The sequence below is a fragment of the Macaca nemestrina genome, chromosome 2 (genome assembly GCF_043159975.1).
Source record: "Macaca nemestrina isolate mMacNem1 chromosome 2, mMacNem.hap1, whole genome shotgun sequence".
NCBI lineage: Eukaryota > Metazoa > Chordata > Mammalia > Primates > Cercopithecidae > Macaca > Macaca nemestrina.
Window position 1 is genome coordinate 4,624,858 of NC_092126.1, and position 26,184 is coordinate 4,651,041.

A 26,184-nucleotide genomic window follows, 5' to 3' on the forward strand; every position below is an offset into this window, starting at 1 on the left:
TTCGATGAAAAAAAATTTTAAGGCTCCCTAGTCTAACATCTTTAATAATCTATGGGGCAGTTATTTTATATGATTTTTATAAAGCAGAGTGTATCATTTAAAATATATGACAATGTGGTATTTGCCATTAACTTTATAACTGGGTAAGCCACAGTCCTAGCTTTATCTATAAAATGAAGCAATTTGTCCACGAGAATTCAAAGTCCACACTAATTTAAAACTTATGATTAAAATGTATTGTTCTAATTCATTATATAACTGCATCTTTAAAATTCTTTTTGTTTATTCCTTAGTATCTTTTTATTTATTTGATATTAACCCTCTAGTAAAATATGTAACCACAAATTGCCATATCATTCTCACGGGGCTTCATAATTCATTTTGGAAAGATCATTTTTATAACGTATTTTTTCTAAGCATTAATGTGGAGAACAGCAAGGACTGCTTGTATAAATTCTCTACTTACCAAAAAGTCTGTTATTTAAAATCACTCGGCCCAGCATAGCACTGCTTGCTATGTAATAGATGTCCATGAATATGTATGCATTCATAGTTGAGTAGTCTGACTTAAACAATACTTAATCATTAAAGGTGATTATTAAAGATTTGCTATTTTGTGACCCCCATAAAGTATAATTTAGAAAGAAAGTAGCCTTTGGAAAGTCTGTGAGGTATATTACAGCATGCTGAATATATGAAAAGCTCCATAGCAATTTGTTGATAAATTCAGCTCTTTTTTTTTTTTTTTTTGAGATGGAGTCTCGCTCTGTTGCCCAGGCTGGAGTGCAGTGGCATGATCTCGGCTCACTGCAACCTCTGCCTCCCGGGTACAAACAATCCTTCTGCCTCAGCCTCCCGAGTAGCTGGGACTACAAGCATGTGTCACCACGCCTGGCTAATTTTTTTGTATTTTTAGTAGTGACGGGGTTTCACCATATTGGCCAGGCTGGTCTTAAACTCTTGACCTCATGATCCACCCGCCTCGGCCTCCCAAAGTGCTGGGATTACAGGCGTGAGCCACCGTGCCTGGTCAGATAAATTCAGCTTTTTAAAAAATAAACTCTTATAACACAAGCATTTCTACCAGGCTCCCTTTGGCTAGTACAATTAAAACCTCTTCAAATATTTTCTATGTATTTTAGGCCTATTCCCCAAAAGGTTTCAGTATGAACATGAATTAGCCTTATACTTAGGCTTTTATCCTTGTTAGACCACTCAACTTTCTTAAGTGGATGGCAATCCTAATTTCAGCTCAGTTAGAATGATTATGGCTCCGACTTAACTAATAAAAAAAGTAGTACTTGGCTGGGCACAGTGGCTCACGCCTGTAATCCCAGCACTTTGGAAGGCCGAGGCGGGCAGATCACATGAGCTCAGGAGTTCGAGACCAGCCTGGCCAACATGGCGAAACCCCATCTCTACTAAAAATACAAAAATTAGCTGGGCGTGATGGTGGGCGCCTGTAATCCCAGCTACTTGGGAGGCTGAGGCAGGAAAATCACCTGAATCCAGGAGGTGGAGGTTACAGTGAGCCAAGATCACACCACTGCACTCCAGCCTGGGTGACAGAGTGAGATGTCTCAAAAAAAAAAAAAAAAAAAAAAAAGGTAGTACCATTCCAGGTGCTTGTCAATGTCAGTAAGTGTAAAATCTTGAACTTCTGGCTACCTGATACTTATTAAAGGATCAGCTGCAAAAACAAATAATATTTATGGGAGACCGTATGGAGGATGTAAGTTCATCTATTTCTCTGGATACTAGGTATTTTATCCTTAGATAAGCCAAACCAAAGAGCTATATGTTTGGACAGCATCATTTTTTCCCTAGAACTGCGTATGTTAGCCTGCGTGAGAAACATTACAATAAAGGGCCCCAGGATATTGCTGATTATACGTAGCCATTAGATTCATTATTATATCATCTAACTCAGGGACCACTTTAAGGGAAATTTCTCTCAGCTGTGTGTACCCAGAAGACCTATGCTTCTCCTAAGCAACTGCTGTGTTGCTGTCTGATGGCCACCACGAGTGATGTAATGACCTCTGCTTTCCATTTTGTATCTGCCAGCCACCAGGAAACTGAGGGCTACACTTGCATCTTCCCTCTAGCAGAGTACCGGCATGCTTCAGAGATACGCAAGTTTGGTTCTAGACTACCACACTAAAGCGTGTATCACAATAAAGAGAGTCGCGTAAGGTGTTTTGGTTTTCCAGTGCATTTAAGTTACGTTTACAGCATGCTGTAATATATTAAGTGTGTAACAGCATTATGTCTAAAAACACAATGTACGCACCTTATTTAAAAATACTTTATTGCTAACAAATGCTAAGGATCATCTGAGCTTTCAGTGAGTCATAATCTTTTTGCTGGTGGAGGGTCTGACCCTGATGACTGATCAGGGTGGTGGTTATTGCAGGTTAGGGTGGCTATGGCAATTTCTTAAAATAAGATAACAATTGTAGTTTGCTGCACTGACTGATTCTTCCTTTCATGAAAGATTTCACAGTAGCGTGTGATGCTGTCTGATAGCATTTTACCCACAATAGGTAATTTTGGATAAATTTTACCCCAATTTTTCTTCTTTAAAAATTGGGAGATAATCTTCTCAAACCCTGCAGCTGCTTTATCTAGTAAGTTTATGTAATATTCTAAATCCTTTACTGCCATTTCAACAATGTTCACAGCATCTTCACCAGGAACAGATTCCATCTCAAAAAACACTCTCTTCAAACTGAGACTGCCAAAAAAAAAAAAAAAAAAAAGAAAGAAAGAAGAAAACACTTTCTTTGCTTGTCCATAAAAAGCAACTTTTCATCTGTTCAAGTTTTATCATGTTACAAGAGAACGAATTCTAGTTCTATTGCTGTCTCTACCATATCTGCAGCTACTTTCTCCTCTTAAGTCTCAAACTCTTCAAAGTCATCCATGAGGGTTGGAATCAACTTCTTCCAAACTGTTAATGGTGACATTTTGACCTCCACCCATGAATCCTGAATGGTCTTAACAGCATCTAAAATGGTGAGTCCTTTCCAGAAGCTTTTCCTTTTTTTTTCCTAAATCCATCAGAGGTATCACTATCTATGGCAGCTAGGGCCTTAAGAAATGTATTTTTAAAATTATAAGACTTCAAGGTTGAAAGTGTTCCTTGTTCCATGGGCTGCAGAATGGATGTTGTGCTAGCAGGCACAAAAACAACATTAATCTCCTTGTACATCTCCCTTAGAACCCTTGCTTGACCAGATGCACTGTCAATGAGCAGTAATATTTTGAAAGAAAACTTTTCTGAGCAGGTCTCAAGAGTTATAATATTCAGTAAACCATGCTGTAAACAGATGTGCTGTCATCCAGGCTTTTTGTTCCACTTTTAGAAAACAAGCAGGGTAGACTTAGCATAATCCTTAAGGGCCCTAGGATTTTCAGAATGGTAAATTCTTTGGGTTGGCTTCAACTTAAAGTCACCTGCTGCATTAGCACCCAATGGGAGGCACAGTCTCTCTTTTGAAGCCTTGAAGCCTGGCATTGACTTCTCTCTAGCTATTAAACTACTAGATGGCATCTTCTTCCAGTAGACGGCTATTTCATCTGCATCAAGAATCTGCTGTTTAGCATAACCACCTTCATCAATTATTTCAGTTAGATCTTCTTGATAACTTGCTGCAGCTGCTACATCAGCACCTTGTACTTTTATGTTGCAGAAATGGCTTTTTTCCTCTTAAACCTTACGAATCAACCTTTGCTAGCTTCAAATTGGATTCTGCAGCTTCCCACCTCTCTCAGCTTTCAGAGAATCGAATAGAGTTAGGGACCTGCTCTGGATTAGGTTTTAGCTTAAGGGAATGTTATGGCTGGTTTGATCTTCTATCCACACCAGTAAAACTTTCTGCAAAAAGGCTGTTCTGCTCTATCATTTGTGTGTTCACTGGAATAACACTTTTAATTTCCTTCAATAACTTTTCTTTTTTATTCAGTTTGGCCAATGGCCCGTTTTGGCTTTCAACAAGCCTCCTTTACTAAGCTTAATCATTTCTAGCTTTTGATTTAAAGTGAGATATGGCACTCTTTCTTTCAGTTGAACATGTAGAGGCCATTGCAGGGTTATTAGCTGGCCAAATTTCAACATTGTTGTGTCCTGGGGAATAGGGAGGCCCTGAAGAGGAGGAGAGAGACAGGGAATGTCTAGCCAGAATACACGTATGTACTGATTAAGTTCACTGACTAATATGGGCACAGTTAGTTAGTGGTACCCAAAACAGCTACAATACAAACATCAAAGATCACTGATGATAGATCACCATGACAGATAGAATAATGATGGAAAAACTCGAAATATTGCAAGAATTATAAAAATGTGACAGCGACATGAGGTAAGCACATGCTGTTGGGAAAATAGTGCCAACAGGCTTGTTCAATACAGGGTTGCCACAAAACTTCTATTGTTAAAAATGCAGTAACTGTGAAGTGCAATAAAGTGACATGCAACAAAATGAGGTCTGCCCTAACCCTGTATGTAGAACCCTTGAGCATGCATTTTGAGGGGGCACCAATTCTATCTTATATTTTACTTTATTTCACTTGCCTGGATTTTCCTTTTCCTTCAACTCAAAGTTTTCACTTAAGTAGTTTTATCTTTTGCATAGGATATATGTAAGTTGCCTCAAATTCCTTTTGGATAATTAATAAGCGAACAAGCTAGTCTGTAGAAGATATATTATTAGCCAGCTGATTCAAATAATACAACACAATATTCTAAAAGTGGTCATTTTATACTGGTAATAGTTTTTAAATCAGTAATTTAAGAACATTCTGCAGGGCCACGGAGGGACAATATTTGTTACATAAAACCTTGCATAAATAATTTCTGCATGGGAGAAAAAGTAAATTATTTTTATTTCTGCTGAATTCTTAGCAAACCCAATGATATCAATATCTATTCCTATAATGCTTATTTTCAGCAACAGAAGTAAAAGCATAAATGTTTATGGGATTTATGATCATCTTTTTAAATGTAAAAAATGAATAGATTTTACCATAAGATTACAATGATTTACTCTGACATATTTCACTTTTGTATCCAATACATAAGATGCTCCACACTTAAATTATGACAAAAAACTTAAAAAGTTATTTTATATGTTAACTCATTAATGATACATTGCTTTTTCTCAAAAAAAGTTCCATTATTTCAAAATGAATACATTCATTTTGCTCCCTGATAAAAATTTAAATGTCTATAATACATTTAAAAAAATATTATTTAGGCATTATTAATTGGGAAGACTAAAAAAGATCAGTAAAATACTCTTAGTCAATTAAAAATGCTTTAAAAAATTCATCTTGTTTTTCTTTTTCTCTTATTTCTAAAATTATATTTTTCCCTGAATTTACTTAGGAGGAAAGCAGAAATGTTCTAAGAAAAGGAAAACCACCCAGGCAGCCCTTAAAGAGATAGGCATCATTTATCACCTGCAAAGACAGATTTATAAGAGGGCCCCTTCTGTTCCTTTAAGACTGCAAAACAGATGGGAAGTGAATGGACAGTCAATGGGACAAGAAAACACATGGGAGGTGCTGCTGTATGCATGTTCCCAGCATAAGAAAGAGGTCAAGATTGTAACTGCATGACTGGGTCCTGGAAAGGGTCTTTCTTCAAGCTGTTACAAAGACAAACGCTGTTCCTCATCCTGCTGTCAAACTGTTATAAATATTGGTTTGTCAAAAGACCTTCAGTGCTGAAGCTTTAAAAAGGAGGCAAAACAGACGAATGAATCATGAGAATGATTCTTAAACAGTCAGTTCATCACTGTAATTTTAAAAGTAAAAGAAAGTATAAGATCAGAGAATGTAATCCTGCTTTACAAACCAAACTACAAATTTATTATAAAATGAAATTAAAAATTGTAGGTTTTAATAAAATTATGAATTAGGTGAGGTGAAAGCAAAAGTAAAATAAAAGTTCCATCTCTTAAAAAAATAGTGTATTAGGATAAAGTATTATGAAACTTAGCACAAGAAGAACAGGTATTCATGTTAGGCTGATTTCAGAAGTTCTTGGTTTATCACTGAATTTATTTTACAGAGGTGCTGTTTATCACAACCGAGTGAGAATCAGGCTCAGAAAAATAAAAATAATTTCTAAACTAATTTCACTTATTAAATTAAATTAGAAAATCACCTTTAAGTCACAATTTCTTTTCTATTGAAAAGAACAATCACAAAATTCAACTGGCACTGAGTATACATAGATTTATAAACTGAGAATTATCTTTTTTGAGGAATGAAAACATTATGTACCTCTTTAGGAGGCAAATTCATTGTTATAGATCCTTAACACATATTAAAAATCACATAAAAAAAGAAGCCAAATCACACGAACTTGGTTGTCTATGGTTAACACAAACACAAACCCAAAGACAAATGATGAACAGAATACCTAAACAATTCTAAAAAAAGTCCTATCTGTAACACATATGATTAGCCCCAGCTTTGCCATAAATATTTATGTAATTGGCTTAACCATTTACGTCAATGAATGTTAATTTCTCTATCTGAACAATGGGCATATAATGCCTTACAAGCCTCATATGACTTTACAAGACACACATGGACAAGCAGAAGTTTTGTAAACTGCAAAGCACTATATAAATGTGAGGGCCAGATCCTAGAGTTTCAAGTAGGATATGGACTCCAAAGTACCAAATGATGCAGTTACAAGGAAGTATTTTCTTTCTTTCTTTTTTTTTTTTTAAAGTTTTGAAATCTTTTTTTTTTTCCCCTTTATTTCTTCTTAAAAAACAAAAACAAAAACAAAAGCAGGATCTATGTGCAGAATGTGTAGGTTTGTTACACAGGTATATGTGTGCCATGATGGTTTGCTGCACTTAAGTCCTCTAAGTTCCCTCCCCTCACCCCCCACGCCCCAACACACCCTGGTGTATGTTGTTCCCCTCTCTGTGTCCATGTGTTCTCAATGTTCAATTCCCATGTATGAGTGAGAACACGTGGTGTTTGGTTTTCTGTATATGGAAGTATTTTCTAGTCCTGAATGCATGCCTGGGGCATTATTTTCTCTTAAATTTTCAGTAATCTTGGGAAAAACAGTTTCAGTAGAAGTGAGACTCAAAGAGCTAACCTTTGTAATAGAGATTAGAGTTCACAGTAGCTACTAGACTGCACGGAAGGTTCAACCCATTAGTTTTAAGATGAGAATGACTTGAGCATCTTTAAAGAAAGAAAGGAGATATAATGAATACACAAGCACATACGGGAAGGCCAGGTACCAAATATAGGTATGGGATTACTGTTCAAAGGACAGTGATTTTCAGTACATGCTATGCTACAATATGGCTTCCCGAATACTTGAACTATAAAAGTAACTGGTATCATAGGTTTCATTTTTACTAATGCTGCTTATTCCTCTTAATGAATATTTCTGAAATAAGTTTATATGAAGACAATGAAGAAAAATTTAACCCACTGAGCGATGAGAAATTAAAAATAGGGGCAATGACAATGAGCTGAAGATGTGTGGGTGTAAGAAGCCAACCTGAGACCTCTTCACGAAAAATGCGTCCAGAAATTATGTCCCTAGGACCACATTCAAAATTGTCTTAAACTACAGTGCTAAACCCTGGGTGGTGGCAATTAGTTTTTAAAATTTTGCCATCTATAGTTTCTAATTTCCCACAATGCATAAACACTAGCTCTGTCATAATAAAAAGGATGTTAAAAAAAAAAAAAAAAAAAAACCCTCAAATTCCGGTAGTGTACTTTGGTAAAGATCAGTCTAAAGACAGATCTGTACATATGACACAGACGATGAAGCGGTGCCAACAAAAGGAGAGACTGAAGATAAAAAGGCTTTAATTCTTGGCCCAGAAAGGAGATCTAACTGAAGTTAACAAAAAACAGCAAACTTCCACTGATCAGAATATTGAAACTAGAGAATAGATGAGTGAGCTGTTCTAAGAGAAATTAAAATGAAACATTCCATACACAGGAGGTAACAATGAAAGAATCTTAAATGGGTGGTACAAGTGTGAAAACTGAGTTTAATAAAGATTTTGATTTATTTTCAGATGACGGATCCATGATGCATAGTTACAGGATACGAGAATTCACTGTGAATCCCCCAACCACTGAGGATGGCATCATGATGAGCAACGACCATGTGGTCCCATGAAATGACTCTTGGCATCACAATCGGCAATAGGTTACTTGGGAAAATACCTGTTACTTTTAAGGTAGAGCACATCATGCAACAGCTTCGTCATCCATGAATAGGATAATTAAGACTATAACATTTCAAAGGTAATTCTGAATCGTGCTCTCTGGGGGAGAAGGGCTGTGGAAGACACAGTTTAGAAATGTACAAAATAGTGAAAAATTAAAATTCTCTTCACATTTAACTAATTTCTCCAACTACCTGGAGAATTGTGCTTAACAGAGGTTACTAGTTTCATGTGCATCGATCCACCAATCTCTTAAGATTTCATATCTTGTTTAATTTTATTTTTTATATAATGTTGCATAGTCCAATGATTTGTTTTGTGATTAGGTTTTCAATTACTACATTCTACTTTTTCTATTGAATATGCAAAAACATAACAACTTTAAAATAAAAACGCTTAAGATAAAGTTTATTCCCAACTTTAAAGGTATTAGATCACTTGAGCCCAGGAGTTCAAGGCTGCAGTGAGCCATGATCACACCACTGCACTCTAGCCTGGGCAGCGAGTGACACTCTTTCTCAAAAAAGAAGAAAAAGAAAAAAAATTTGTGCATTGGCCTTTTGGATACATAAGAGTATTTTCACAATAGTATATAAATAAAACCTACTTTAAAATGATAAATGGCAAATTTAATCCATACATTATTGGAGAGAACATTCTTGTCTTTATTCTTAATCAGTTAAAACCTGAGTTTAAGGCAAAAGAACATACTTGCTAGTAAAGTGTTGATTACCAGCAGCATGTACAATACTATAGAAAAGAAAATTTCTTTTACTCTCATACTAATTTATTAGTATTCCTCAATGGTGACTTTTTAAGACAGACTTAGGCCATGAAAAATGTACTCCATTCTAAAAGACCCATTTTGGGTCTCGATTTTCTCATCAATAACCTGGAAACCACACTACTCAGGCGTTGTCACGGGGAATTTGGTGTGTAAATAACTACTTCTCTAACACAGAGGACTTTCCCTGAGGATTACTTTATCTTTGTATCAACTCAGGTTTTTTTGTTTGTTTGTTCTGTTCCAACACAAAGCAGAGCCTACTTCATCTATACAGACTCAAGGTAAAAATAATTCTTCACTATCTTCCCTAGTTGCTTTAATGTGTTCATCGTCTTACTATAAAAAAATTATTTTACAAAGGCCAGATTTTTAAAATTGCCACATTTATGAAAAGATACCTTAAAGAATTCAAGTATTGCTACCATAAAACAAGTATGTTGTTTATTCTGCAGTGAAGAGGAAAAAAAACAATGTTTCTGTCTTTCAAACATATACATTTCTATATCATATAATCATTCCAAAAAGCACTTGAATGTATTCCAATAAACTTAAAAATTCCTAATAAACATAAAGAGTTATTGAAGTTTCCTGGTGAACTGGGTAGACTGGCATTAGGAAATCATTGGTGGTCCATCAATAAGTGGTTTTGATATAGATGAAAGTCAGACTGCAAGATGGAAGCAGTGGGAGGAACAGGAGTGAATGCCACAGATGCAAGCTGCTCTATAAGAGAAAAGAGCAGTAACTTCCTGGCAAGACAGAGTAGAAGAAAGTTTCCTTGGGATGAAAAGAGTTAGTTCTCCTCAACTTTTTAAGTCAAGAGAAGGGGGCTAATGAACAGTCTGTATTACAAGATCACAATCAAACATTCAGTAAACATGTATACAGCACAATATGCAACACACAAGGTATGGGGAATTTATGAACGAACCAAATCACTTTGGCAGAAGGGATCAACCATGATAGACATGAAAATGTTTTTCTTCTTTAAATGGTTATTTTCGTTGATTTACAGTTGCCTATAGTGAGAAGCTTCTATTCTGCTCAATTAAACAACACTGGCAGTATCTGAGCAAGGTTTTTAGTCACTGAAGGAAGGTAAATAAGTAGGTAGGAGAAAAATACTGGGTTAGGTTGAAGTGATGATGACATAGAAGAGGCACAGTGAGAGAAGTGCATAAAAAGAAAGGGAAAAGGTTGCCTCGAGATGTGTTAAAAACCAGGAGAAATGAAATGGTATTGTGAGCCAAGGAAACAGAGCAACAGTACCGAGATATGAACGATACTGCCGGGATGATTAGTTCATGTGTTCTCTCCGGGACGCCCTGCTCTATACTTTTTGATTGGGTGGTTTTTTTTTTTTTTTTTCCTTAAAAAAAAAAAAAATCTCCTCTGAACCTATGTACCTAGAATTCTACAACTTGGTGTCACCCTCTCTTCCTTTAAAATTCATTTTCTTTGGTTAAGTCTACAGAAACAAAAAGAACATACTAGTGCAGATGCAGTTCAAATTGCTCACCAAATTTTCCAAAGTGCCATTGTCTCTCAGGCTCTACAAATAAATATATTTCAATTTTATCCCAATTAATAGCATGAGAAATGATCTTGCTATGTACTGAAAGAACTCTCTGGAGTGCCAGCTCAGGGGCAGGTGGGTAGACAGTAATGGGAGATGGCAAGAATCACCTGTGCAGCTTTGTCAAAATACACATGGCAGAGTCCCGCCTCCACAGACAGTTTTCAACACGTCACTTCCCCTTTCCACAATTTCCAGTGCAGAGCCCCGCCTCCACAGACAGTTTTCAACACGTCACTTCCCCTTTCCACAATTTCCAGTGCAGAGCCCCGCCTCCACAGACAGTTTTCAACACGTCACTTCCCCTTTCCACAATTTCCAGTGCAGAGCCCCGCCTCCACAGACAGTTTTCAACACATCACTTCCCCTTTCCACAATTTCCAGTGCAGAGCCCCGCCTCCACAGACAGTTTTCAACACATCACTTCCCCTTTCCACAATTTCCAGTGCAGAGCCCCGCCTCCACAGACAGTTTTCAACACATCACTTCCCCTTCCACAATTTCCAGTGCAGAGCCCCGCCTCCACAGACAGTTTTCAACACGTCACTTCCCCTTTCCACAATTTTCAGTTCCAAATTCCGAGTACAATAATCTTCCTAGGAAAATTTCCATCTCATACTACTTCACAGACAATATTCTCATCCGTAACGGCACTCAAGGGTCTGGCAGGTATGGGAGAAGTGTCGGAATGTGAAGTCACTAGTAGAAATTAAGTTCCAGGGTTAACTGACGTTTTCTTTTCTAAATGTGAAGAATAAAATCATTCTGCCTACCTCAGGGTTCTATTTAGCTATGTTCTGACTACTTTTTATTCAAGTTTCCACATGGCATAGAGATTTCTTATAACTATCCTATAAATTAGAATTATATTTTGGAGTCAGTGAAAGGACCGTTTTAGGTTTAAGCAGTTATGACACATTTCTAATCTTAGCTTTTAAAATGGCAGCATTAGGTCACCTTGCTGCTGCTCCCTTTTAGTACCATAATTTCAAAAATGCACTAATGCATTTGTTTTCTCTCACTAAATGATATTATGAAGAACAAAGTTTTCATTTAAAACATGATTTGTTACTGAGGTGGTTTACTGAAAAAAGAAACTTCCATCTATAGCCTATATTTCTAAGTTTTAGAATCTCATGCAGACCTAAATAAAAAGGTGGTATCTTTGCTCCTTTCTAATTATCAAGAGAAAGCATAGGATGGAGGATAAGAGGAGACTGGGAAAGTGAAGACACACAAAGACAAGCCCCAACAGCATTGTCTACTCCCAAGAGAAACAAACTTTAAGTTTCGAGAAACAATTGCTTGCTGTCTGGGAGATGCTCAGGCATCAAACAATAAAGAACAGTCAACAGAGGCAAGAGGCCGAGCACGCTGCTGCGATCCCTACTCTCTAATCCCCCCAAGCTCCAGTCAAAGGGCCAGCTGTTGCCACCTCGCGTAGGGAGTCGGCAGAGCAAATTAACTGCAGGAGGAAAAAAAGCTGAGGATATTGGAAAATTCCAATTTACCAGCCTCTTTAAGCTATACTGCTTTTAACATAAAGGATAGCAAACTATACCATTAAAATAGGCCTGTACAATGGTAGCCCAAGTGAAGGAATTTACCACTGTTTTCACATTTTATTGGTAAATGAGATACAGCTCTGAAGTGTTCGGTCTACTAAAGTATATCTTCTGCTCACATAAAGAACAAGAAACAGGAAGAAATATACTGCAACTTCTAATAAGTTGCACTTTCAATCCAGCTCAACAAAAAGCCTCAACTTAAAATAACAGCCACCATTATGCTCAATTAAAGATTCTATAGACTTTATTAATATATCTGTTATAGCTGAACTTTAGGATTCTACGTAGGAACACAACCTCATTGAAAAACTCTAAATACGGGGCAACTTCGGCACTACTTACCCATGGTGGAATCTGATAAAGTATATCTAGAGATATGTTAACAAATCATATAAAGAAAATTAATTTCCCTTAGTTTGCTTAGTGGTTTCATGCACACTGTACTGTTCATTTACTCAGATGTTCTATTAAAGTTTTCATACAATTTGAAAGTTTAAAATCCAAAGATACTTATATTATAAGAAGTACCTGTGGTAATAATGATTATCTTCACCATTATCATCATCACTAATATGTACGTCTTTCTGATCAACCCTGTGAAGGACACTGGTAACTATGGAAGCTTCTCAATATAAAGGACAATTTTATGTAATCATATTTTCCAAAGGCCTGAGTTTTTTCCTCCCTCCCAAATTATTTTAATAGACCCAGTAGTTAAAAGTTAGAAGACCCAGGTCCAAATCTCAGCTTTAGCATCTACTACCTATGGGTTTCTAACCCTCCATTTCATCTGTAAAATGAGAAAAATAACTACCTAACTCAAAAGCTGTGACAATCAAATGAAAATTCACATAAAGCATTTAACCTAATATCTGGCACAAGAAAAGTATTCAAATGTTACTTTACATTCAAAAACAGTTTCAAGTTTTTACACAAAATCAAAAGAAATTTATTGTAAAATAAGGACAAAAGACTCCTTAGATTTTTTTTTTTTTTTTTTTTTTTTTTTTTGAGATGGAGTCTGTCTCTGTTACCCAGGCTGGAGTGCAATGGTGTGATCTCGGCTCATTGCAACCTCTGTCTCCCGGGTTCAGGCGATTCCCCTGTCTCAGCCTCAGAGTAGCTGGAATTACAGGCGTCGGCCACCACGCCCAGCTAATTTTTGGATTTTTAGTAGAGATGGGGTTTCTCCATATGGGCCAGGCTGGTTTCAAACTCCTGACCTCAGGTGACCCACTCGCCTCAGCCTCCCACAGTGCTGGGATTACAGGCATGTACCACCACACCTGGCCAAGACCCCTTAGGTCTTAGAGCAATCTAAACGATCAGTAATGACCCTCGAATGTGTCAGTATCAATGGGTCCCTGATGACATGCACAGAGAATAAAAAGTATAACAGGCTTTAGTGAACAACAGTTCCAAGCAATTTCTATGAAGGTCCAAAACCTCACAATAACCTAGTAAACAGTGGATACAATGTTCATAGAACAATAAAATAATTACCCACTGTACTGGTGAAACTTGGCTTAGTAGCAAAGCAAACACTACTACCAATTGTTATGGGTGCCCAGATACTTAGTTTCTGAGGTAGAATGGGGCAGAAAACAAATTCCACTTATGATGACAAACACAAGATAGATTTTATGAATCATAAAATAGATCATAATAGAAAGAACAACTTTGAATTGAGCCATAACATACCAATCTTCATGTCTCTAAAGAAAGTATTCTAAAGTTGTAGTCTATTTCAATAAACAGATTGGACACATTACTAAAATTTATACTGGGAATCCAAATAGATTTTATCTAAGTTGATACCAAACTTAAATATCTATTTAAAAAAATCCTCTGAAACTGAACTTTCTACAAAAATCAAAAGAATTTCATGAAAGTCCTAATGGGCATATTTTAAGACCAGACAATTCTAAGTATGGGTAGATACTGCAAACAAGAAATTAGGTGAAAAATCAGCTGCATATCCTATTAAATTACCCATGAGGTAACTCAGTCTTTCAACGTCTTCACAGATGATGTTTTCAAAAGTCTTGTTTTCTCTAAAGTACTTTCACATGACCCTAATCCATTATCAGTTAAAAAAACAAAATTAAACCTTTAACCTTTTATGCGAAAACAATCTCAGACTTAGAGAAAAGTTGCAAGACCACTACAAAGAACACATTTTTCCTGAAACATTTGTTGTAATCATGTGTTATCATCCCCAAATATTCTACTGTGTATTCGCTATGAATAAGGGTATTTTCCTAAATAATCCCAACTTAACAATCAAAATTTAAAAATTAACACTGATATATTACTACAATGGAAGGAACCCTCAGATCCCCTTCAAATTTACTAACTGGCCCATTAACATCCTTAGAGCAAAAAGATCCAATCTAGGATCACACATTGCATTCAGTTTTAAGTCTCTTCCAACTGGAGCAGTTCTTCACTCTTTCCTTGTCTTTCATGATCTTTATGCATTTGAAGATTGCAGGCCAGTTATTTTGCAGACTGTGCTTTTAACTTGGGTTTGTCTCATGTATTGCTATGACCAAATTTAAGTTCTACATCTTTGGTAAGAATATACTAGAAGTACTGCAGGAGTCTTCTTGCATTTTAGAGGATGGCGTATGGTTTTGATTTGACCATTACTGATAGTATTAACTCTGACCACTTGCTTCAAGTGATGATTGCCAGGCCTCTCCACTGTAAAGTTACTCTTTTCCCTCTTTTAATTAGTACATATGTTCTGTGAACGTATTTTGTGCGATGACATATACATCCCTTTTTGTATCACTGGTTTTATTCCTCTATTTACATAATTACCAATGTATGGATTCCTATTTCATTGAGTTAAAATGTGTTACTGTCATTATTTTGGAGCCCAAACTGTCCCCAGCCTGGCCAGGTGGAGCCTGCTTCAGAGGGTTTCTGTGACCTGCTGACATCGCCTCATCATCTTTCAAACACTCCCTTCCTTTCTACACCCACAGGCTCATCTTGTCCTTTCCCTGTTCCAGCTGTGGAATCCACCGTATCTCCGAAGAATCCTCGAAGAGCCTCCTTCCTAGAAGAGCCTCTCCTGAGACAAAAATCATGTGAGCTTTTTCATTTCTTCAATCTTCCTAACTCTAGCTTTATGGTTTCATTTCAACAGTGAACATAGTATATCTCCTTCAGGATGTGAAAGAAAAATGTATTACTACTACTTATGTACTCATCTTAAAGGGCAGTCAGGGGCGGGCGCGGTGGCTCACGCCTGTAATCCCAGCACTTTGGGAGGCTGAGGCAGGCGGATCACAAGGTCAGGAGATGGAGACCATCCTAGCTAACATGGTGAAACCCTGTCTCTACTTAAAACACAAAAAAAATTAGCCGGGTGTGGTGGCGGGCACCTGTAGTCCCAGCTATTCGGGAGGCTGCGGCAGGAGAATGGCCTGAACCCGGGAGGCGGAGCTTGCAGTGAGCTGAGATTGTGCCACTGCACTCCAGCCACTACACTCCATCTCAAAAAAAAAAAAAAAGGGGCAGTCAGTGAGTCTCCAAGGTGAGAAAATGATTTAAAATCATACAAGCTTAAAACTGGCAAAAAAAATATGAATGCATCAACATTTTAACAATCTATACAATCTTTTGCAACATGTTGAAACTGCAATAAAAACTTGATTGCCTCCCTTTCTCCAAATCCAATTAACCAACATACTATGTTCTAACTGAACAGGTTATACTAGAAATTTTGATCCTTATAATACATTAATAACTTAAATTTTGAAAGTTTTCTGGCTGGCTGAAGTAGCCATGACCATATTCCCAAGTGTCAGACCAACGATAAACAATAAGCAAAAGGCACTCTCCAGACTCTTTTCCAACTAATGGACAAAGTCATGGCTCATCTCGTTGAGGGTGACTGACGGAGCTGAGTCACTGGCAAAACCCTTGCTTCCAAGGACATTATTTGGTACGTTAACACCACCACAATTTTATATGTACAAAAGTAGTAAATCATTCCAAGGGAGTTACATAACTGCTTTCTCAGGAAAACCACCAGTAGAACATAAAACTTGGCTTGACTGTGTACCTATCTGAGTTAGTAATCCACTTTTTAAAAATAATCAAATTGGGAGCGGAGAGTGACGGTGTTGCAAAGCCTCTATTAAAAACATAAGAAAAGATGCTTACGATTTTTCAATCACTTAAAAATGTGTTATGCTGGTAAAATTCATTGAATTGTTTCACTGTCTTGATAATTATATCATGAGGGATATATAAGAAATATATTTGTATACACTGTGACAATGACATACCTCTTCCTGTAACAATGCTAATTTACCATGCAATTATGAACCAGGGACTTGCAAATGTTTGCTGAAGTAATTCTAACAATCCTGAGAAACAACCGCTATAATAGTCATTTTACAAATAAAGAAGCTAAGGCTCTGGGAGATTACCTGCCGAGAATGACACGGCTAGTAGTAAATGGCAATTCAGATTTGAGCACTAATCTTCTACGTTAGCACAAACTTAACTATACTGCCAAGGTGGCATGAAAAAAACCAAAAGTGACAGAAAATGAAAATAAAAGTTAAAATGTTTCAAAAGAAGAATACTTAAAGGAAGAAAGAAAAGGAAAGGAGAAAGCACTGCAGACCTTAGATTATTACTAGAGGGAGAGAATGAGACCACAGGGCTGATGACGAGGGGAGAGCACACTGCGCAGGCACAGGGTATAAAACAGAAGAACCCTGCCTGTTTTCTTCAGGATATTCCTATTGATTGATTGTAATCCTACAATTCAGCTTAGAAACTGCTTTTAAATTTGCAGAACTTCTAATTTCTTAATAGTATCTGCTTTTTTTCCTTTTAGATATCAGAAAACTAGTAAGACAGCAAATTGAAAGAAAAAAATTGAAAGAAAAAAATACTTGGTTACACGAAGCTGAAATAAGGGAAACTTGTAACAAGACAGGCTCAAACAGAGGAACCAACTACAGGTATTTTATTTTTATTTAATAACAATAATGTTTCACTGATTTCCTTGAGTTCTCAAGGATCTAAGTAAATTTTAGTAGGCAATCCTATCTTAAAGCTAGGAACCTACAAGAAAGAACCAAATATCCCCCTGAACAGTGACAAAGTGATTATTAGTAGGGCCAAGCTAGGAGGGTGGGAAGGGGAAGCTGCGGTAGCCTACTGTAGGTGTTAATGCCTGACCTGGGTTACAATGGATTCATACGGGGCTGTTGGTAGCCTGGTCCAGTAAGGAGGAGAGTATCTGTGCAGGAGGGTGGCCTGGTGCAGGCTGGCAAAGCACAGGCAGGGTAAAGAGGGTATCTCCACAAAGGCATGGTCTGGCTTCAGGTGAAGAGGGAATCTGTGGGGTCGGGTAGGGGCTAGCAGGTGGGAAGGATGAGATGGGGAGGCACCCGGCACGAAGCGTCAGAGCAGAGCTCACTAAAAAGGACTCCATGAAGAAAAGCAACCTGGCACAGATGTCAGAGCCCAGACAAGGTAAAAGAAGTGTCAATGCTGGGTGTGGCACCATGTAATGGCCTGGTGTGTAGTGTTAAGAGTCCAAGCTGGGGAAAAAGAACATTTCTGCAATGGAAAACAACATATCTTCATTCAAGTTTGGTTATGTATAGGAGGACTGACCAAAATGTGAAAATATATTAAGGATACTAGAAGCCCATTTTCCATCAGGAAAGGGAGTGACAAATACCGAAAGGGAGAACACTAGAACAAATCCTGTAAGCTGGGTTAAAATGGGAAGCATCAGTATCAACTCAGGTTTTAATATATAAATATACACATGATTTAGGAGTACAGATGTCAGTGTGTGTATATTCACCTGCACACACACAAACATACACAACACTTATTTCCTAGCTCTTTCCACTGAGAAACCAGGAATTAGTGATATTCTAATAACAGTGAGCATATATAATGTCTAGGTCTCCATTTTTAAACACCGTTCTTCATAAAAAGGAAGCTGGGTCAGTATTGAGCCTGGGACATCTTGTTTTTTTTTTTTTTTTTTTTTTTTTTTGAGACGGAGTCACGCTCTGTCGCCCAGGCTGGAGTGCAGTGGCGCGATCTCGGCTCACTGCAAGCTCCGCCTCCCAGGTTCACGCCATTCTCCTGCCTCAGCCTCCCGAGTAGCTGGGACTACAGGCGCCCACAACCGCGCCCGGCTAATTTTTTGTATTTTTAGTAGAGACGGGGTTTCACCGTGGTCTCGATCTCCTGACCTTGTGATCCGCCCGCCTCGGCCTCCCAAAGTGCTGGGATTACAGGCGTGAGCCACCGCGCCTGGCCTGACATCTTGTTATATGGAGGGATAATACTGGAGAATGGGTGAAACTTGAAAGGGGTCTGAGAATTAGATATTGTAATTTATCAGTGTTTGGTTGCTGTGAGAAAAATCGGTTTCTAAGAACTATACATGAACCTACTTGGAAGTGATAGGACTTAAGGTCATCGACTTACTTGCAAATAGTTTGGAGAAGAAAAAAATTCATTGTAACACACTTTTTATTTTTTTGAGACAGAGTCTCACTCTTTCTTCCAGGCTGGAGTGCACTTCCAGGCAGGATATCCGCTCACTGCAAGCTCCGCCTCCCAGGTTGATGCCATTCTCCTGCCTCAGCCTCCCGAGTAGCTGGGACTACAGGCGCCCACCACCACACGTGGCTAATTTTTTTGTATTTTTAGTAGAGATGGGGTTTCACTGTGTTAGCCAGGATGGTCTCGATCTCCTGACCTTGTTTTCTGCCCGCCTCGTCCTCCCAAAGTGCTGGGATTACAGGCGTGAGCCACCGCGCCCGGCCCAATTCTTTGTACCTTTTCTGTAAGCTTGAGACTAAATGGATCAACAAGCAAATGGAAATGGGAAAGGTGGAAAGGTAGTAAGGTAGAGGGCAGGAAGAACTACTTACTGAGGTCTTCCGCCAGTTGAACACGTTTACCAGTAAGCAATTTAATCTTCTTCTCACTGTCTTCCGCAAAATCTTCCAATACCTCTTTAACATTTTTCTCTAATCGCCTAACTGTTTAAAGAAAGTTAAAAAACCTGAGAAGCATCGTTTTTATAAATGAAAAAAGATGATAAAATTAACCTATATATGGAGAGTAAATTTTTATCATGTTAGAACTATTGCTAAGTTAATACTTTTCACAGTCATAGAGTCTCAGAGAATGTCATATTCTCAAGCTATATACTCTAATGGAAGCGCAGATTTCCCAAAAAACTAAGTGATATCTAGGAGTCAATTCCCAAAAGAGTTTCATTCAACGAAAATAAACTCCCGGTATGTTTTATAGCCCATCTTTTCCAATTATGGTTTATTTTAAAAGCAAATAATTTCTTTTTCTGTTTTTTCTTTAAAGAGACAAGGTCTTACTCTGTCACCTAGGCTACAGTGCAGTGGCATGATCATAGCTCACTGGAGCCTCAAAATCCTAGGGCTTAAGGGATCCTCCCAAATAGCTAGGACTACAGATGTGTGCCACCATGCCCGGCTAATTTATTTTATTGTTTGGTAGCAACAGAGTCTCGCAATGCTGCCCAGGCTGGTCTCAAACTCCAGGCCTCAAGCGGTTCTCCTACCTCGGCCTCTCAACGTGCTGGGATTACAGGCATGAGCCACCACACCTGGCCAGTTTTTCTAATAAATCTGTTTTAGGGAAGTATTTTGGCATCCTTGTATTAAATATGGATATCACCACTATTATTTTTTAATGTCAAAATAAGACTGCAGTCCCTATGTGGCTTACCTTCAGTGTTTGTAAGTTGTTGCCTTAAAGTATTTGCAGTGATAGCAAGCATGCGCTGTATACGCCAAAACAAGACCACATCATTGCATTCCAACTGAAATATTAAATAACTAAGATTACCAGATGCAAAGTTAAAATGAAAACTATAATCGTAAACACATACAACTACTAGAACCAGTACATACGTCCTAAGCTTAAAAAGTACCCAGATTTACCTAATGCATATACTGTAGATCTAAGCTACAGAATCCTTTCTGTACGGAGCCATGAAATTTTACATAATTTGGCTTCTATATGTCTGACACCTAGATAGCTTTGTTTCAATTCTAATGACAAAGCAAATAAGCTTGAGTAGTAGACAATTCCATTACATTGTATGTAAGTTGAAATTCATAGCATATACCCTCCATTTATATTTCATTTCATTAACCATATTTATCTTAAATATGTCCTTAGGTTAACCCCTTCTCTTTGAGTCTGCACTCAAGTCATTTTTAAAATTCAGCTGTGTATGAAAATAGATTGATGTATTTAAAAAGAAGCTTTTTCTATAGAAGGCAGTTTCTATAGAAGTTTCTTCTTTCTACAGAAGTTTCTATAGAAAGAAGTTTCCTCCACAATTAAAATTATGCAAAAAACCTTGCCACTTTTAATTAGGTGCATTTAAATACGAATTTATTTTCATCTACTGGAAACGAAAGAACAGCATGTCAGAGGTCTCAATTAAATAAGATTGCTGATGAACTGAGCGTTTTCAAAAGGATATTTGAAAGCATTTTTGCTTGTAAGAAAATGCTCAAAATGTATCAGCCTGCTGCCACCTAGGGGTTACTTTATATTATGAATCATTCTAATACAAGAACTTCATGATTAAACAAGATTTAGTGATATGGAGAAATAATTATGACACCTGAAAAAAGCATGATAAAAATTGTTTTGCAGTATGATTTCCATTATGCAAATGGGTGGTTATGTTACACACACACAGATACACACACACTTTCTCTTTCCCTCTTTCTCTCTCTCTCTCCCTGTGTATAGAAAAAGTTGAAAAGAAATACATAAAAATGTTAACTAAAATCCTTATAGGTCAGGGAATTATAAGAGACTATTTCCTGTTACTTTATTTTTTTACTATTTATATTCACACTTTTTTTTACTATTTATATTCACACATTCTTATAAGCATTGGGGATAATACGCACGTAAGATGTAGTTACTAACAAAGTGGCAAATATCTTTGAAAAGATAAGAGTTAGATTATTCTTTATAAATTATACATACTTTTTTTCCCCAGATGATCAAAGGACATAAAATTAATGCTTAAGCTAAAGTTTACTTTTAAGCATACTTTAACAACTATTGCTTACAAATATTTCTCTTTGTTTTTGGAAACCCTACCTCAGAATCTACAAAATGCCTCTGGTAGTAATAAAAACCTCTTCGACAAAGGTTACAATGGTTTAGAGCTGTTTTTAAAAAATGTCTTCTATAAACTTGATGCCAAGTATCCTTAATCTAAAATGAGAAAAGAAAACAAAGAGTCACTGTATACTATTCATGTTGATCAATCACACTCTGAGAAGTTGTACAAAAAATTTATTTACCAAAAAAGTTAATTAAAAGTAAAAGCAAGGTTATTCTTTACATAGTTATTCAAATTTTTTTATTCACTTACTTTTTTTAAGACAAAGATTAGATCTACTACTACTCTGAACCATTACCAGTTTATGCACTTAAAAATTAGCAACGATTTAAACAAATGCTGTTATCATAATTAAATAATCATCTTGTGGAGTGGATAGGGTAGGTATTATCTTCCCCTAGTTAGACGTGAGGAAACCAATGCAAAAAGAGGTTGAAAGCCTTATCTAAGAAGAGTTAGGACTAAGAAGACGGTCTCAGATCACGTCTATCAACTCAACATTTCCTTTCTGTTTATCAAATTTCACTGCTACCATACCAGTATGATTCCTACCACTTTATTGCTAGATAGTCCGAGTGTTCAATATTCTTTAATACCGGTATTCTGTCCTTCTTTGAGCAAAACAGCAATAATGTTAACAAGAACAAACATCAACCCCATTAGACAGATAAGAAAAGTGAGGTCAGAAAAGTGGTATCAATTATTAAAGGACATATTATTAGCTCATATAACGGAAATACACTAGCATTCACATGTTCTGACATCTAGTCCATGCAATATTCTTCTTGTGGTACTTTGCTACTTATTTTATAGCTTTGCAAAGTGCACTGAACAAACTGTCACTTAACAAACCTGAGGTTTTCTTGGTCTTAGAAACTAATTAAGACATACAATCAATTCATGCCTAAGACATGAGCAAAAACTTAAAAAAAAAAAAATCAGGTAACATCTCTTCTATACCACTCTGAAGAGAAAATCCCTCTTACTGTATTCACCAACGTGCCACATAACATTTAAAAGTGTCAAACTGAATATAACTTATTGTTAACAAGAACTGGGACCAATGAGAATAAAAATTAAATCTATATTCAATGAAAATATCTGATGTAATAATTAGTTTCAATCTCATTTTCAATTTATAAATAATGCTAGATGTATAACTGCTTTGAGTTTTACCAATTTTATTTTTATTTTTTTACTTGTTCTGACCTCTGATGGAATTTAAAATAAGTATACTCATCCCTCAAGTACAGAAACATAAATAGCATATAATCTTTAAAAGAGTTTGTGTGGCTTTGCAATTTGTTAATGATTGATTTCCCTACTAGACTTATTTTTCTAATTGTGTTCACTTAAGCTAATATAATAATGAGCTTCTGAATTTCTTACATCTTAACTAAGCAGTAGAGAATGTAGTTTTTAAAAAACGTAGGCCCAAAAGTATTTTTTAAAATTCATCTTCAAAAAGTATCATGAAGGTAAGCAAAAAGTAGCCTAAAGTATAGACTATTTTTATTCTCACACTAATAAAAGAGGAATATGGAGCTAGAACTCAATGGTCGTATCTAATTTAAAAAAAAAAAACATTTTTATTTTTTATTTTTTCTGAATCCACTCACATCTAATTGAGTTACCTTTGACTGTAAATCACACACAAAAACACATATATTTTTAAACATATGCCATTTTTAAACAGAAATTCTATTTTGCAATCTGAAACAATGTGATGTGGGGCAAAGGTCTGGGTCGGCTTCATCCCATTCTGCAAGAACTGACTGTTGACCATTGAACTTGCCAAAGTCAATTTCCCCATTTACAAATTAAAGCATTACCCTTAAAAAAGCAATACTGAGAATAAAATTCCTTCTCTTCACGCAAACAAAATGACTAAGCTTTTACTGTCAGCGAATGTACACATGACAAAAGTCAAATTAAGCACTTAAATATCTAACTAACACTTGTAGTAACATTTACTGCAAGAAACAAATATTAAAGAAGCGGATTCCTGCTTTTCAGCAGTATTTATTACCAAGCTTGGATCTACTTCTACTCCTCGGGATTCAAGGTTCTTCCGGACTGTGGTTATTTCATCACTTGCAAGATAAGCTGGGTGCTCCTCATTACATTTCAACATCTTCTCCAATTCATTCTTGGTTTCATTGTGAACACACTTTAAAATGTTTAAAAAAGGACTGTGTTTAGATGGTTCACAATTTGGCGCTTGAAAAACAGTCTCGATTTTAATAAATATATTACTATTGCATAAAAGATACCACAAGCTTAATCACAACAAACAAGAAAGAAACATGAGAAAGAACACAGCACCCTGGCTTATGAATATGGTAAATGGCCTATGAATGCAGAACAATTTGCCTTATGAGCGAGGAAAAAACACAGGGATTAGCCATACTTGCTATGTGTTTACTTTTGCTGAAATGTTTTTGCTGTGGAAGTTATAGCACCAGGAATCTTACTATGTATTTTCTTTCTTTCTTGACCGTAGGGTATAATTTGAATCTAGAAAAAAGCACTCTGAATGCATGGGAAGAGGTGACGTTCTAAAATGCCTCATATCTAAGAACTACACTTAAGAACGAGATTACTGTAAGGATTTAACCTGTTGACATGTCTCTTTTTCAATAAATATAAAATGCACAGTTTGATTTTTAAAAAGCCTTTTCATAAAAAATGGTACTTCAATCCCAGAACTTTGGGAGGCCGAGACGGGCGGATCACGAGGTCAGGAGATCGAGACCATCCTGGCTAACACGGTGAAACCCCGTCTCTACTAAAAAATACAAAAAAATTGCCGGGCGAGGTGGCGGGCGCCTGTAGTCCCAGCTACTCGGGAGGCTGAGGCAGGAGAATGGCATAAACCCGGGAGGTGGAGCTTGCAGTGAGCTGAGATCCAGCCACTGCACCCCAGCCTGGGCGACAGAGCGAGACTCCGTCTTAAAAAAAAAAAAAAAAAAAAAAAAAGGTACTTCAGACTGCTTCTGTGAGGTATCTATCCTTCTTAAATTCACTTCCAGTCTCTTTTCTGTAATTATTCATAATCTCTTTACCAAAGGAGGAAAACGTACATACACTAGTTATGTTTGATAACAAGATTCTTATACTGTGTTAAATTAATCTTGTCATTTTTCAAACCTCCACTCAAAATTGTATGATACAAGAAACTAGCTTTAAATTCAATCATTACCCTAAATAAATTACTAGAATAGAAAATCTACCACAGCTATGAAACTGAGTGTTTTTTTTTGCCCCAAACTCTATCACAGCTATGAAATCTGAGTAGTTAGACAAGATTAACACATGCATGCAAACAATTAGCTTGTAAATGGAACTACTAATTAATATTCTCTGAAAACTAACACTTTAGAAAAAAGAGCATTTGATAAAGAGAAAGTTCACTGTTTGCTTAAACATGTACTATTCAGTCTGAGATGGAAAGGAAATTGCTGGTAATGGTGTTCCCAAGCTCATCCTGCCTCGTGTTTTACTTCCCCCTTTCTATCCATCACCACTTGACTGTCACTACACTTGGCCCTCAGAAGAGAGAACTACTCTTGGATCTACCCTGACCAAAATGTCCATTAGTTTGGCTCAAACAAGGTGAGAATGTTTCAAAGGGATGAATTTTCCTAGAAAACAAACAAAAAAGAAACACAAAAACACAAAACACTTTTCAGAGAATGGATTTCTCATCTTTAAGTTTCTTTTCCTGCCAAATCCTGTCATTCAGCTATGTGAACTTACAATGTGAGACCTAGGGATATTCTCAACCTCTTCTAGAATCTCTGTCTCTCCCTGTGACCTCCAGGTGTGAGGCTGAAAACACTTGTTTTCAACTGGGAGTGGGAGGGAGAAAGGACAGAGAAGGAGAGCTTGACTCCGTGAGTCTGACATGAGGCTAGCTTTTGAAGGAAAAACCAAAACAATATATATAAACACCTCCCTGGGTGATTCAGATGCCCCTCCCTTCTATATTCCAAATTATGGCCTCTGTTCTACAGTCAGCCTGGGTCTCGCACATGCTGCCCTGAAATCCTGTGGGGGAGAAGGCTCTTCTCTAAAGGGTTTCTTTCCCGATTCCTCTTCTAGGTTTACAGACCCTTTGCACTGACTTTCAGGTGAATTCCTTTGTTTCTCTTGAAGGGATTCCCCTGTGGGTTTAAGTTCCTGACAAAAATAACTTACTAGCAGGAATCATTTCTTTCAGAGAGTGTTTGGCCAAAGCACATTAACCACCAGTCAGTTGCTGAGGAGTGCCATCAATTGTTCTAGAGACTTTAGGCCTAATATCACTAAGTCTTGAAGGCCAGACACCATTTTTCTTTTGCAGTTTATCTCCCTTACAGCAGCTCTTTCTAATCAATGCATCTTCCTCTATCAAAGTCAGAAACCTTGGATGGATCCCTAGAAATTCTTTTCTGACAGACCTCCTTCTCTCAGCCCATCTGTAGAGCAGAGATAACCAATGCACCCTGAACACACGCATGACCCAATCACTAACTGTCCACTTCTTCAGCTTCACTTCAGTCTCTTAACGGCTCATTTTTCACAAAAGTCATTACCAAAATAATAATAATAATAATAATAATAATAATAATAAAACACAAAGAAAAAGAAGACTGTCTCTTCATTATTTTGAGGAAGTTGAGACTCATGTCTGATAGAGAACTTATGAAACAAGAAATGTGGGAAACTAGGAAAAAATAGGATATAGATTATACAATTAACTCTGTGTTTAAAATGAAAATGAAAATATAAAGAAATAGGGACATGTCATTTGGTCAATTTTTATTCTCTCTTTCTCCTCTATT

At 36.9% G+C, this 26,184-nt stretch overlaps 1 protein-coding gene and 1 long non-coding RNA gene across 5 annotated transcripts in view; one reads left to right on the plus strand and one right to left on the minus strand.

The window, feature by feature from the left end:
• LOC105470834 (OPA1 mitochondrial dynamin like GTPase) overlaps positions 1–26,184 on the minus strand; it is a 97,371-nt gene that overhangs the window by 8,840 nt on the left and 62,347 nt on the right. For all 4 annotated transcript variants that reach the window (XM_011723090.3, XM_011723091.2, XM_011723092.3 and 1 more), the window contains 4 exons: positions 23,388–23,528; positions 21,334–21,450; positions 19,933–20,026; positions 19,095–19,205 (listed from right to left, as the gene is read on the minus strand). In XM_011723090.3, coding sequence (XP_011721392.1) covers positions 19,095–19,205; positions 19,933–20,026; positions 21,334–21,450; positions 23,388–23,528 — 463 coding nt within the window. The remainder of the gene's footprint in view (positions 1–19,094; positions 19,206–19,932; positions 20,027–21,333; positions 21,451–23,387; positions 23,529–26,184) is intronic.
• On the plus strand, positions 11,122–23,998 carry LOC139361826 (uncharacterized). Its single transcript, XR_011619527.1, has 4 exons — positions 11,122–11,260; positions 15,153–15,257; positions 17,024–17,150; positions 23,862–23,998. It is a non-coding gene; the product is annotated as an uncharacterized lncRNA (long non-coding RNA).